This window comes from Callospermophilus lateralis, chromosome X (genome assembly GCF_048772815.1).
Source record: "Callospermophilus lateralis isolate mCalLat2 chromosome X, mCalLat2.hap1, whole genome shotgun sequence".
Classification (NCBI taxonomy): domain Eukaryota; kingdom Metazoa; phylum Chordata; class Mammalia; order Rodentia; family Sciuridae; genus Callospermophilus; species Callospermophilus lateralis.
In genome coordinates, this window is record NC_135325.1 from 26,657,737 (window position 1) to 26,671,954 (window position 14,218).

Here is a 14,218-nt window from a genome sequence, read left to right on the forward strand (position 1 = left end):
CCAGGAGAACGAAGCTGCTCACCACACACGGAGCTGCCGTAGAACTCCCAAGTGCCACTAGAGTCATCGTCACTGCGACCCTGGAGGTCATTTAAATAATCTGCAGAGAACAGGAAGAAAAACAAGAAAAAAACCTCCAGGTGAGAACAAAACGATGTGCACATGGTGAGGGCATCCCCGCGCAGGTATTTTGTCCTCAATTCACAACAGGCTGGCATGTCCCTTCCTGTCTTCCCATTTTGATCACCGATGCGGTATCCGCAGCTCTGTTCTCCGTGGTGTCTGACCAAGATCTATTCACCTCTTCCCCCAAGGCACAGATCACCCTGGCCCTCAAAACCAGAGCTAGACTGGGGAGTGAAGGGGTCTTCCAGCCTCACACCCCAAAACAAAGTAGCATCTTCTGTGTGGACCCTTTCTTTGATGCGCTGAGCAACAGAAGGTAAACAAGGCTGTGCCACCAGGCAGGCAGTGGCGTTCCTTGGCAAGAAGAGTCTGGTAAGGAACTGAGCCACAGTGTCTGGGGCTGAGAAGACGGGTCAGCCCAAGACGACGCACCGCAAAGTGACCCAAAGAATCTCGCTCAGGGGACGTGTGAGTCATTTCACCCAGACTCATGATGTAAACCCCAAGAGCCAAACTCTAGTGAAAAATGCATTTGAAGAAAATGCAAATAGCTTTAGGAAACATTTTAGAATCTTCAAGCAAAGAGATCAACTGGCCTCGCTAGCGTAGGGTCACCTCATACCAAAGGCCCAACGCCTGGCTGCTGTTGCTCAGAGCTTTAAAAAACCCAGCCTTTTTGGTTTCTGCCCTGTCACATCCCAATCTAAAAGTAGCTCCTACCATCTGACTTGTGGCGTTCCTTGGCAGGAAGAGTCTGGTAAAGAACTGACTTAGTGCTAGGGATGGAACCCAGGGCCTCGGCCGTGTCAGGCAAGAGCTGTACTGCTCAGCCACACCGGCCGGTGGCCCCCAATCTAACTTTTGGATGAGAACATTGCTTGGGCTCTGTCATACCTGTGAGAAACTTCTCCATCAGTTCGCTGTGGGTCATTTTCATGATGGTTCTACCTGAGTATGTAGCCAAAGTGGGGTCAGCACCATAAGAAAGAAGCAAGCGGACAATTTCCAAGTGGTCATTCTCCACGGCATCATGCAGAGGCCTGGGGACAGAGGTGCGACAACATTCAGACTGGGCCCGTGCCACTTCCTCCCAGGTAGTCTCATTTAGTAACAGGTACACAGGGCACACGGGTGCCATAGGCTGCTGGCCCTCCTGGGTGTAATATCTCACCCGGGAGGGGAGTAAGGTGAGCAAGGTCGCTGCTTTTGCAGAAGGGGAGGCTGAGGCACAGGGACGGGCCCAAGGCCCTGCAAGTAATTACTGTCATTTTGACACTTAACCCCAAGGCAGGTGAAGGGACTTCTTTGGACTAATTCTCAAATGCAAATTGACCTCACTCCCAGGCCTAAAATAAAAGTCTTCTCAATGAACTGCAATAGCGATTCGCCAGGTAAAGGGAACTGACTGGGATTAAGAGAAAACAACCCAATCACCACAGAGGCCAAGGCACAAGCCATTGCTATAGCATCCAATGGGGGCGGGGCGGGAATCCACCATGTCCAGTGTCCAGTGCACAGACACTGTTCTGAAAGCCTGGCTCGGGCCACACACTGACCAATGACGCTCAGGGCTGGGTGAGGTGTGTCCTCGGGAGGGTACAGAGCCCTCCCACTGCCCCCAGCCACACCCCATTCTGAGGGAATGCCAACTGCCAAGTGCAGAAGCCCCAAAGCTTCTGTGTGGCTCCTTCGATGAGAATCCAGGAACCCCATTGCCCTGCCTCCAGGCGGGGCCCTAAGGTGCTGGAGCCAGGAAGACGCTTGAGCTGACTCAGACCTGGGTCTCTGACCAATAAACTGAGGTCAAGGACAGGACGAGGGCCAGGGCCTGGGATGTGGATAGTGAGGCAGGTCCTGCAGAACTGGTGGAGGGAGGGCAGTTGGCTCTGTCTGTGTCTTAGGACTTCCAGCTCAGATATTTTTAAGTAGTGATTTCAGAGAGGGTAATAAGCAGCCCAGGGCCTTAAAGGCCACACCCCTGACCATTCACAGAGACCTCTGGTCCATTTACATTCAAATAGGCCAGAAAGGTCAGTTCCCTCTGTGGTTCTTCCCAGGGTTTCCACTACCCTGAGAGCCACTGTCTCGGCCTTGCTGGGCCAGGCCAAGGGAAGACACACTACTGACCTGGTTCCATCCTGGGCACTGCAGTTGACATCAGCCCCATATTCAAGGAGGTGTCGCACGATGTTGAGCCATCCTCGAGCACAAGCTTCGTGCAGGGCACAGTAACCTGCGTTGTCACGGTGATTCACATCACAAATCTTGTTCTCCAGGCAGTACAAGACCACTTCCTGTGGGGCGGAGATGGGAGACACCACTGGATCACCACAGTGACCTCACCAGGGGAGACTGCTTTGCAGTATTCGAAGACTCACACCCTGGGGCCCCAGAACCCACGGCGGCTTGGCCAGTTCAGGGATGGTGTCATCCAGGGCTCTGTAGCCACCGACTTTGAGACCTGGCTTGGAGCCAATGATGCTTCAACTTTTTCAGTCTCCATTTCCTCCTCTGAAGGAGCCCACACCCAGGGTGGTGAGAGGGTGTAAGCAGACTCACAAAAATTCTTAGCCTAAGCAAGGCCTGGGTTTCTACTGCACTACATGGTTCTTTCTTTCTTTTTTTTTTGGGGGGTACTGGGAATTGAATCCAGGGACACTTGACCACTGAGCCACATCCCCAAGCCTTTTTTTTTTTTTTTTTTTTTAATTGAGAGACAGGACCTCACTGAGTTGCTTAGGGCCTTGCTAAGTTGCTGAGGCTGGCTTTGAACTCAGGATCCTCTTGCCTCAGCCTCCTGAGCCCCTGGGATTACACACACAAAAAATCCTTATCCCAGTTTCCAGCATGAGGTCAGAGGGATTCAGCTGTTACCATTTCAAACAAAGCATTAGCAGGTATAAGGGCATTCTCATTTCTCAGGCCACTTAGCAGGCAGGAATGGGGGTCACAAATCTAGATGAAAAGTGGGATGAGACGGGCACAATGGGGCACGCCTGTACTCCCAGTGGTTTGGGAGGCTGAGGCAGGAGGATCACGAGTTCAAAGCCAGCCTCAGCAATCAACAAGTAACTCAGTGAGACGCTGTCTCTAAATTTAAAAACTCAAAATAGGGCTGGGATGTGGCTTAGTGGTTGAGTGCCCCTGAGTTCAATCCCTGGTACACACACACAAACAACAACAACTCCCCAAACCAGGTTGACCAAGGCAGAACATCCCCCCAACACAGGAGGTTAACCAGGACAGAGAGGTGTGTTTATAGGTTCAACAGATGGCAGAGGGTGTGTCTGGCCTGCTCAAGGCCTGGGTTCCATCCCCAGCAGGGGGGGGGGGGGAGAGACAAAAAGGCTTCACATAGCCCCACCCCCACCTTCCTCCACTGTCCCCCCACTTGGGGCTGGATCAATACAATCTTTTCTTATTTACTTAAGCTAACGACAGGAATCTGGTAGACCATGGACTGCAACCTACACATTTCCAAAATGAAACAAAACGAGCCTCCCCTCCCCCCCTTGCAGAACGTGCTCTGTGTCAACAGTTTGCATGAGAATCACTGGTATTAATCTTCCTTCTTTGGCGTGTTAAAATATTAATATGAACCGCTCCCAGTAAGCCGAGCAGAGCAGTAATTTATGCAATGCCTTATTACCTTGATTAAGAAAGTTTTAAAACACACTGAACACTATCTGCTACCAGAAATCAGGTTTCACTATTTCCTGCCGAGCCATGCCCAGCGGAGAGCTGTCAGGGTCTGAGAATGGGGGGGCGGCAGAGCGTGTGGGGGGCCTGACACCCAGCCACTGGGGAAGGGGGAGCCCCGCGGTCTGTCTTAAACTCTTAGGTCACTCATCTGTAAGGCCACCCAAGGATGTGAGGTGGGTTCTGGAAAACCTTTTGTGCCCTTTTCTAAGACAAGCCAGTCAAAGGTGAGGGCTGGCTTGGGTGCTAACTAGAATGTTCCAGACCCTCTCCCATATGAAGCGAAGGCTGTACACCCACTTGGCCAACCTGGCCACCCGTGCCCTGTTGCTTCAGGTCACGGTGACAGCTCCCTTCCCAAGAAAGAGGAGGAGGAGCTGAGGCGTGCCCACGGAGGCATCTTCCTTGGCGTCCTGACCTGCCAGAAAGCCCACAGTCCTCTGAGCTCCCGGGCCACCTGCCCCGAGCGCTGGTATCCAGGATACCGCATGAAGCCGCTGTTCTTTTAGCAGGCCCTCCCGAGCCGGCCTCGAGTGGATGGCTGCAAGCTAATGAGTTGTGCGCCCCAGCCAGGGAGAGGCCCGGGCAGGTGACCCAGGATCAGTTCCGAGCGCACCGACCGCTGTGCACGGATCAATTTCCGTGGGTCCCGGCGGCCTGCCTGGTGTCCTCCCAACCCGAGGGTTATTTGTTCTGACAATTATGGCCTTCACCTGGAAACCTTCACGGCCACTAGGGCTGATGGGAGGGAACCTCCAAGTGAAGGGCCCCTGGAGCCGAAGGGAAGGCACCTGTTCCTGGAGGAAGCAGGAGCCATCCCCAGGCGGTTCCGCTGGGAAGCACTACAGGGCACAGCACTGCCCCTCTGCCCTGGGGGGCCCACAGCAACCTCAGCGCTCAGGAAGAGGAAGGGGAAGGGCTCCTGCAACACTCAGGAGACCGAGTTAACCCCAAGTTCAATGAACATGAAGCCCTGGGCCTGGCACTCAGGCCTTCCGCTACCTGGTCTGCTGGGGAGACTCCAAAGGCCCAGCCAAGGGCCCAGGATAGAGCGCTGGGGTCCAGCTGTGACCACCATCCCTCCCACCCTGTCTATTGGGGTCAAGAGGGCTAAAGGTACATTCCTAGCTGGCCTCAAAGACGGTGCGACCGCTGTTACCAACACAGAGTGGCGAAGACGTGGGACAACGGTGCCTACCCGCTACATTTCTTGGCTCCTTTTCTATGCTAGAAATGGGAACAAGGAAGGCAGCCCTCCTGTTCCCAAACAAAATCAAACTGTTTTTGTTGGACAATTTTGTTAAGCAGCTATAAGCCGAATGCCATTAACCGCAAAATGTAACCATAAAGGCCATAAACCCGACATTGTTAATTAATTAAATGCCTCATTAACTTTTTTAAAAACATGATTTATTCAATTCATAGAAAATTTAACCACCACCACTAAATGCACAAGCAAGTGGTTAAACACTGGCATTTGAGCCCCAGAACCAGGCCTCCCCAGCGGGAGGGAGAGGTTCCAGGGGGTCTGGTCTTTCCGGAGGTCTAGTTAAGACAGGAAGGGAGAGGATGTTCCTAGGGAGCCAGATGGACAGGGAGGAAAGCTCCATTACCTTTTGGATTCCTGGGGGTAGCGTTTATACAAAGTGGGAAACAATAAGACCCTTGGGAAACCATTCCAAAGCTAGGGTTCCAAAGGCACCTTACCCCAGGAAAGGGGTATGTAAATGGCTACATGGGCATAGCCCACCAGCCCAACATTGCCAATTCTGCCTCACAAATCAGGAGAGAAGCTTTATCTAGTAGTTAAAACAATTGGCGAGAAGAAGGGTGACCTGTGACATTTACATACTGCAATTTACATTTGAAGCAGGTGGGGAGTTGTCCTTATGCAAACATTCCCAAGGCTATCAAAGGCTCGGGTAGCCTAAAAAGTGTAGTTCAAGTTCTCCTTGGTCTAGGCTCTCAAACCCACCCATTGGAAGTAGAAAAACTAAACCTCGGAGGACACAGAAGGGGTGAGACCGGAGCAAAGGTCAGGCCAGAAACACCCCCACCCCACCCCAGCTCTGGCTGCCCTTCCACCCTCCCTCACCGTCAGTGCTTGTGGGAAGCATAAGTCATAGTCACTGGTGGGTGGCCTTGCTCCTGGGCAAGGCCTGGCACCTGCCCTGTTCTCCTAGCTCAGCTTATGGGGGATGGATTGGTTGCCACTCAAATTTAATCCACAAGTAACTGAACTAATTACCACGTCCTTCCAGAGAGTTCTTCCCAAGATAATCCAGACATTCCCAAAGAGACAGGAGGTACAAACAATGGCACACACAACCCAAAACACCCTGCTGGCACTTCAAAGGACTGTCCCAGAGGTGAGAACCAACTTCCAAGTTCCTACCCTTTCAGCCATGCCTCTGGGGTGGGCTCTAGGTCAAGGGGTGACCTGTGGCTTTGGTGAGCCCCAAGAAAGTTCCAGGAGCCAGGTGAGGTGGCGCATGACTGTAATCCCAGTGGCTCCCGAGGCTGAGGCAGGAGGATCGTGAGTTCAAAGCCAGCCTCAGCAACTTAGAAAGACGCATCTCAAAATAAAATATAAAAGGTCTAGGGATGTGGCTAGGTTCAATCCCTAGTACCCCCAACCCCCCCAAAAAAAAAGAAAAAAAATGGGTCAAGGCACAATAGACAGCAGCAGGGTCAAGATATGGAAGCCAGGCTCCTGCGAACGCCTGGGCCTCAGTGCAGCCCGGCCAGCAGCCTCCACCTAGGCACCTCTGCACCTCCCCTCTTGGCTCCCTGAGCTGCAGTTTATATTCCCCATCCAACTCCCAGAGGACTGATGCCAGCATCAAAACCGCCTTGGCCCTGTGGGCCATTACACCACAACTTCAACCTACAAGTGTGGCTGCGCAGGGGCCGCTCCAACCAGAGCTAGTCTGGGGGGGCTGGGGTTCAGAGCTCTGCTGATTATTATCTCTCCAAGTCGCTGAAGCCTTTGGGGGCTCAGTTTCCTCATCTGACACGGGGGGATAGGGGGATAATACCAGTGGCTATGACACAAAGGTGAGTGCCGTGTGATCATGTGGGCTTAGGAAAAGCATGCAGTCTCTATGAGCTATGATGGCCAAGGTCAGCCAAGCCAAGCCAAACCTGCGGGACAGGTGGGGGGAAGGAACAGTGAGCCTGAGGCAAAGCCCAGAGGCTACTCATTAAGACACCACTCAGGTGGGCCTTCCCTTCCCCTATCTCAGAGGGCCAGTGCCCCAACCCTGCACAACCACTTTGTGCTTGTCACGGATTGCCACCCCTCCACCAGCAACAGCACAAGCAACTCCAAAACCAGTCTCTTCCTCTCTGTCGGTCTCTCTCCTTGCATAAGTGAATCCAAAGGGTGCATTCGAACTTCCCCCAGCCACAAGGCCGGCAGACCTGCCCGCACACGACCTGAACATCAGAGGGGCCTTTCTTTTCCTACTGAACAAGCCACCAAAGACACAGCAAACCAGCTGACATCAACATCCTGCTGCCATGTGGCCCAGCCCCCTGATGAGGGGGTGGGGTTTGGGCTGGTCTCCAAATCCCCCAGCCAGCGCCCCCAACCTGAAGCTGCCGCCGCCTCTGCTGGGCGCTCTGGAACCCAGAAGGCCCGAGAGGACACTCACCTCATAGCCAAGCCTGGCTGCCCGCTGCAGAAGGGTCTCCCCGGCGTTCTTGTTGACAATAAGTCTCCGTGCCTCTGGTGGCATGGGGCGCGACTGGGTGGTCTCCTGTGGGGAACTGGCGCGAGGCAGCTGCGTGGACTGGGGGGCTGGTAGCAACTGCTGCAAGCGGTCCAAGGGCTTTGGCTCCTGCTTGGCCGGTGACAGATCGTAGTCCGAAGTGGGCTCAGGCCGCTTCCGGACTCTCCGGACAGTCACCTGTTAGGAAACCAGGTAGTGCCCACTTAAGTCGGTGTCCCTTCAACACCCCCAGGCCACTTGCCCTCCTGCCCCCAGAGTGTAAGACCCGCTTTTTTCTCCTGGACTTTTTTTTGGGGGGGAGACAGCTGGGGTGGGGGGAACCTATCAGAGGAGGGCTGGGGCAGGGGTTTCATTCTTACTAGTTTGAAACTGTGCTGCCACCAAGACATGCCTCCCCAGGACAGGAGGGACCTGGGGGCGGGGTGGAGGCAGGAGTCTGGGGACAAGGCAGCCCTGGCCCAGGGGTGCTACCTTGCCATCCGAGTTGTCCACGTAGTAGTCCCCGGTCAGCGCTGAGCTCCGCCTGGGCTCCTGCGGGATCAAGTGCTTGGTTTTACACAGTCTCTTGCCGGACGGCTTCTCGCTGTTCTCGGGGTCCTTGTGCAGCAGGGCGGCCGCCTGGCCGTCGGCCTCGTCGGCACTCGGCACATCTGTCTTCTGGCTTTCTTTAATTTTCTGCTGTTTGGCAGGAGGCCTCGAGGCCGGCGTGCAGCTTGGCTGAGTCTGCTTTCTGCTGCTTGCGTTGCTGGATGAAAGGCTCTTCATGGGCGGGGAGCTGGAGAACACAGGCAGGCCTGCAGACGGGGGGCGGGCGCGGGGACAGGACGGGGACAGAGAGGCAGGCGTTACACAGTTGTAGCCGGTGCGGGGAGAAAAGCCCATTGTGAGCACTGATCACTGGAGCGGCTTCAGTTTTTAGAGGTATACCAATTATGTTTTCAAAGCATTAATATTTTAATTATCCCACATTCAAATGGCAAATAGGTTAACCCACAAGATGCCAAGTGGCAAGTTTCTTCAAAGGGCCAGGACAAGAGGACCGAAGCCAGCTCTCCAGGTTCGGTTACCCCACTCAGAGGGTGGGGGGAACCCGAGGATTGGTGACTGGAGACAGCCCAAGGTTGGCAAGGCCCCGGGGCCACCCACACTTCCCTTCCTGCCCGGCCGTGGGGTAGTCAGGAAGGAAGTGGGGAGGGCACAGGGAACCGGCTAGGGCATAGTGACAACTGTGCCCGCCACCTCCTAGTCACATTCAACTTCTGGGGCCTTGGTCCCACTAAGAAGCCCCTCCCACAGCAAGTGACCTGCCCTCTAGAGCAGGGCCGGTGGTCAAGGTGGCCCCCGCCTACCTTGCTCGTTGTCGCTCGACTTGAGGGACTCTTCCGTCCAGCCTCTGTTGCCCTTGGCCTCTGCCCTTTTCCTGGCGGGTTTCTCTTCGGTGGTGTTATTCCCCTGGGCTGTGACCTCAGGCTGAGTGGCCTGGGTCACTTCCTTCCTGCTTTGGCGGCCAGGTTTGCTCTCTGCTGCGGACACCTGCTGCTCCCAGCGTTCCCTAAGGTGCAGCAGGTGGCGTTGCTTTTTAGGATGGAGCCCTGTTAATTCAATGCACACCTTCAGGTTGGTCAGCTCACTATAATGTGGGTCTTCTAAGTGGTTAGAGGAACTGTTTGTCATTTCCCTCTCAGGCCAGTCATCTAATGGAGAAATAACTACAAATTAATCAAAAAGCCCCCTGGGGGGAGAACAAACCGTCTTACACATCACTAATGGGGTGGGGGAGGGGGAGGGATGCGGTCAATGTCAGCTGGAGCAGGTCACCTATTTTGTCTTTGGCCATCTCTGGGCTAGGGCTGGCATGTGCCATGGGGGATGGGGAGGGAAGGGGACAGCAGCTTCCCAGGGCTCCAGGGTGAGGTCTGGTGGAGGTGGTGTGGGAATGGCCATGCTCACTGCTGTGCCCCGTGGCCCCCCTCTCAGATGCTGTCTATGGGGCCAGCGCGCCACACACGTCCGCATCTCCTGGCCATCCGCCGAGGCCACATGCACAGGCCTCCCGAGCAGGCAGCCGAAGCCGGCCGAGCTCACCTTTGGGGACCCGCCTTCGCTTGGCTTTCAGCAGAGGGTCCTCCGTCAGCTCTTCCGCAGTGGTCTCAGTATGGCTGCTGTCACCTGAGACTTTGCGCTTCCTGTCCAGCCGGAGGGTGGGACTACCGGGCACCTCGGCAGCCCCCTGCTCAGAGGAGGGTGGCTCGCTCACAGGCGGCCTGTCCACCAGGTACTTCTCCACGGGGAGGTCTTTGTCCTCTGGGGCTTCAAAGGGATCATGTTTGTTCCCAGCAGTAAACTCGCCTATAGGGATGGGGGACGAGAAGATGGGAATGCAGGGTTGAGACCGAGGTCCGCACAAGATGGCCGGGCTGGAAGAGCAGGCGAGACCGCCACGCCCAGGGTAATCTGCTACCCTTCTTGGGGGATCACGGTCCTCCTGCATTAGCACAGAGTGGAAGGACACTTGGCAAGCAGATCAGCAACTACAGCAGCAAGCGAGGCCTGGGCGCCGACCCACGCTCTGTCTCTCCACCTTTTGGCAAAGGGGGCATGAGGGGTGCGAGGAGGCAGATGAGGTGCTGCCACTTTGAAAGCGCTTGAGGCCTCTCAGCAAGACCCAACCAAGCTGGCCAGGCTGCAAACATCTCTATGGAAACCTTTGTTGAGGTCACTGTTTTGAAATACACGAAGGGCTGATGTAATAAAAACACTAAATACCCCCCCAATGTCACCTATGGGACACATACCACCCATGTTCTCTTGGGTCAACAGGAGAGATGGTGAAGAAAGAGGACCGGGAGGCGGGATGTTGAGGACCAGGAGGCGGCCCAGGGCTGCAGAGACGGGACAGCCCAGCCAGGGGAGAACTCTCAGTACACACACAAGTTCAGAGACAGCTCTAAAGGGCGCAATCTGATAGCCAACACAGAATGCCTACTGCTAACGCTAGGGGCTGTTCCAGTTTCCTGTCCGAGATAGGGGACTCTGGTCATGTCTATAGACAAGACACCCCATCCCCTTTCAGGGCTGGCCGTGTCTGGTTGGCCTGGTCAGGCCAGCTGCTTGCAAAACTGCTCACTCAGGCTCCTTTGGGGCCACTTCTGCTTCTTAAACTTGGCCTCTATCGGTGCCGGGACGCGGGAGGTGGGTGCTTGCACCTCCCAAGGTGATCTCGGCTCTCCTTTCCTCAACCCGTTTCAAATACCACTTCTCCTCGAGACCAGCTCTGCTTCTGGACACCTCGGTTTCTCCGGGGCATTGCCAGTGTCTAGTGGTGGTTGGCTGCACAGAAAACTTCCAACTTCACCTTGGCCTTGACTTGCCTGCACTGCTGCTGCTGCTCCCTTTTGTTCTTTTTGGTACTGGGAATTGAACTTTCGCTCTACTATGAAGCCACATCCCCAGCCCTCTTCTATGTGTTTTCTTTTATTTTGAGACAAGGTCTTGCTAAGTTGCTGAGGCTGGCCTTGAACTTGTGATCCCCTGCCTCCGCAGGTGCTGGGATTACAGGCGCCTGGCTAGCCTGTGTTTTCAATGGCAGAAAGGCCCCCGCAGGCCCGTGCCTGCTCTCACTGACGAATGGCTGCACCTCCCCAAATGCTCTCCATGATGATGATGCATCATGTGCACCAGGAGAGTGGAGCCTGGGACTCAGCAGCCAAGCTCCCTGCAGGGAATAGCTTGGCGGGCCTCTGCAGGTGCATACCAGCCCAGGATATGGCCAAGGCTGGCCTGCCATCATGGTGGAGTTGAGACAGAGCTAGGCAGCAGCCAGAAAAGACACTTGGGGGCCTAACCCTCCTGTCTAAGCTCACATGGGTGCTGTCGGGATGGCCGCCATACCGAGCTTGGCAGGGCACATGGTGAGGGCTGGCTGGGGTCTCACTTGTACTGCTTTGTGACTCTCTTAAGCGCTCTGGCAGTAATAGGGCCACTTTACAACTTGGCCCCCTTTGGCTGCAAAGTGGGAATACAACGGCATGTGGCCTCCCTGGGGATGGGCTTCATCAGCTCAGGCTGAGCAAAGCAAAGAGGCTGCTTAGGCAGGATGGCAAAATCCTTCAGGGCGCTTCAGCGCACGCTTGTGATCCCAGCAGCTCAGGAGGCTGAGGCAGGAGGATCGTGAGTTCAAAGCCAGCCTCAGCAACTCAGGAAGGCCCTAAGCAACCCAGTGAGGCCCTGTCTCTAAATAAAATACCAAAAAGGGCTGGGGTTGTGGCTCAGAGGCCAAGTGCCCCTGAGTTCAATTCCTGGTACCCAAAACAAACAAAAAAACAATGCTAAGCTGCCCTTGCTTACCAGCCTGACATTAGCCCCAATATTTTAAACTTCTAAAGTGTACTCCCTCCCCTCTAGTCTTTCATAGAGAAGATGATCCAAACCGAGTGGCTGGCAAGGAGACTGGGTAGTATCACAATGCCTCCAAGGTCAGTGTCAAACAGTGGCTTAGCCAGTGTGGGGTCTTCCCCCAGAACACACCGTCCCCCAATCAGTAAGGATCTTACAGTCCCGAGTGTGTCCCTTCCTGCGTTCTCGTGTCACACTATACCTATTGCAGGCCTGGGGTAGCTCCCTGTGTTTCTAACAGTCTGGCCCTTGTCGAAAGGGTCTCTCTCTGAGGTTTTCAACTTAAATTTTCAGCCTCACTGTCAACTTCCTTAACAGTGAGATGAGTAGATCACACCCACTCGACCTTTTGGGAAAACTGCCAGTATCTTCCACCCACAGGAAACCACCTGGAAGGTTTGAGATCACCAACATCACGGCGCAGGTGTTGACCTAGAGGACCTGTCTCTCTGCTTGCTGAACAGGAGCACCCCATGAGATGAGGGGCCTTGTGGCCTGTCTCTGCTGGGGTCCTCCATCTGGGAAAAGCTGCCCACTGTGGGGGCAGGTGAGGAGGGGTGCACTGCACACTCATCCTGTGCCCTGCAGGCCAGGGCTCACCATGTGGCCAGTCCCCTCCTGCCTTGTCCTGAGGGGCCAATACCTGAGGTTCCCCATCCCAAACTATTGCCAGTCGCCGAGACTGCATCCTGCCATAGCGCAGCCACTTTCTCCTCATCTCTTCCCAAACTGGGTCTATCCTCCCCCTCCCCCTATGTCTCTGGGGACAAAGATTCCAACTCCCTTGAGTGAGGCTGCAGATGAAGCTCCCTGGGAGAGCTCTTGCCTAGCATATGGGAGGCCCTGGGTTCCCTTCAGTGAAGGCCCCCCAAGACCTTATGTTAGGGTCACCTTCCATGAGCCAATAATAATCCCAAAGAATATCCACCCTGACGGCCCAAGGTGCACCTGGCCACCAGCTATGGGGAAAGCTCATGTCACATTCCTGCACACCTTGAGTTGGACCTCCTCAAAGGGCGCTTCTCCAGTCACTCGGCACAGGGTCACCTCGGGGGCAAAGGGGTGAGTGCACAGGGGGAAGGCAGACGGGGCATGGGGTTGGGACCGGTGGGCTCCCTCACTACGAGGCCATGCTCTTGGCCCTTGTCAATGTGGGCAGCCATGTCCCCTTGGCCACATGATGTAGGCAGATGTAGCCATGACTGTCGTTCATGGTTTAGCACTTGCTCCCTGCAGCACTGTCATATGACTTGGAGCACATACATCCCATAATCTATCATGGTTGTGCCATAGCAGTACCTCTCAGAAGTATCGCCATGGCAACATTTACAAGTCACCGTGGCAACAAAGCGACTTCACCACTGTGGCAGCCATGCCCAGCGAGCCCTACACAACACGTGAGAGCTGGAGGCTTCGGGAGGTCGCCCAAGAGGTCACTTCCGTCTGCGGACAGCCCCGCCATTGGCAGCTGAGGCCGACCTTGCTGTGACTGGTGCCCGCCACAGCCAGGGCATTGGCATCTCTGCTCCAAACTCAACGCGGGTCATAGACTCGCTGGTGCTCTCCTGACGGGGAGAAGTGTCACAAGCCAGGAAGTCCCACGAAGCCCCCCTTGACTCAGGGACACAGAGAGTCACCCGTGTTCAGCAAAGAAGGGGTCAAACGGCCTCTTGTCCCTTCTCCTGTCTCCAAAATGCTATTGGCGCTTCCTACCAACGAATGTGAGCATGGGGAGGCCTCCTTGCTCATTTGATCAACCTCTAAAATAAAAACTGGACACAGCACCCCTGCTACCATAGAAGAAATGAAAGGGACAGTCTGGGGGAGGCGTCCCATACCCTACTGGTGACCAACGCCCACCTTAAATCTGCACCCTGCCTCTTGTAGGCATACAGTTTGGCTCCTGCCCGCGGTGACATGCGGGAGAAGAGAGCGGAAGAGACCCAGGTGGGCAGGGCAAGGCTGAGGGCCACCCGAGGCGGGCTGTTCATTTGCACCTGGATGGCTCCAGCAAGTGCTGTCCCTGAATGAGGCGGCGGCAGCAGCACTAAGGGAAACGACTCCTGGTCAACCACAAATCCCACGTCCCTAGAAGATCTGGAGCTGATAATCCACCTCCTTCTTCAAATGAGCCCCGCACCTTCCCAGCCCTCCTCCTGCCACTGAGAAGCACCGGGTGCACTCCTGGCTCCCCGGCCCACGGGGCCTTGTGCTGCAGGCCCAGGAACAGAGCCGTTGTGTGCAGCTGGGACGGGCTTAGGGGA

General features: G+C 55.2%; 1 protein-coding gene across 4 annotated transcripts in view; it reads right to left on the reverse strand.

The window, feature by feature from the left end:
- Positions 1-14,218, reverse strand: part of Bcor (BCL6 corepressor) — a 44,542-nt gene that overhangs the window by 2,306 nt on the left and 28,018 nt on the right. For 2 of the 4 annotated variants that reach the window (XM_077106983.1, XM_077106982.1), the window contains 7 exons: positions 9,645-9,908; positions 8,909-9,151; positions 8,031-8,353; positions 7,482-7,736; positions 2,254-2,420; positions 1,021-1,166; positions 23-100 (listed from right to left, as the gene is read on the reverse strand). In XM_077106983.1, coding sequence (XP_076963098.1) covers positions 23-100; positions 1,021-1,166; positions 2,254-2,420; positions 7,482-7,736; positions 8,031-8,353; positions 8,909-9,151; positions 9,645-9,908 — 1,476 coding nt within the window. Of the gene's footprint in view, positions 1-22; positions 101-1,020; positions 1,167-2,253; positions 2,421-7,481; positions 7,737-8,030; positions 8,354-8,908; positions 9,254-9,644; positions 9,909-14,218 lie in introns of all 4 variants that reach the window. The other 2 variants (XM_077106981.1, XM_077106980.1) reach the window with 1 other exon arrangement.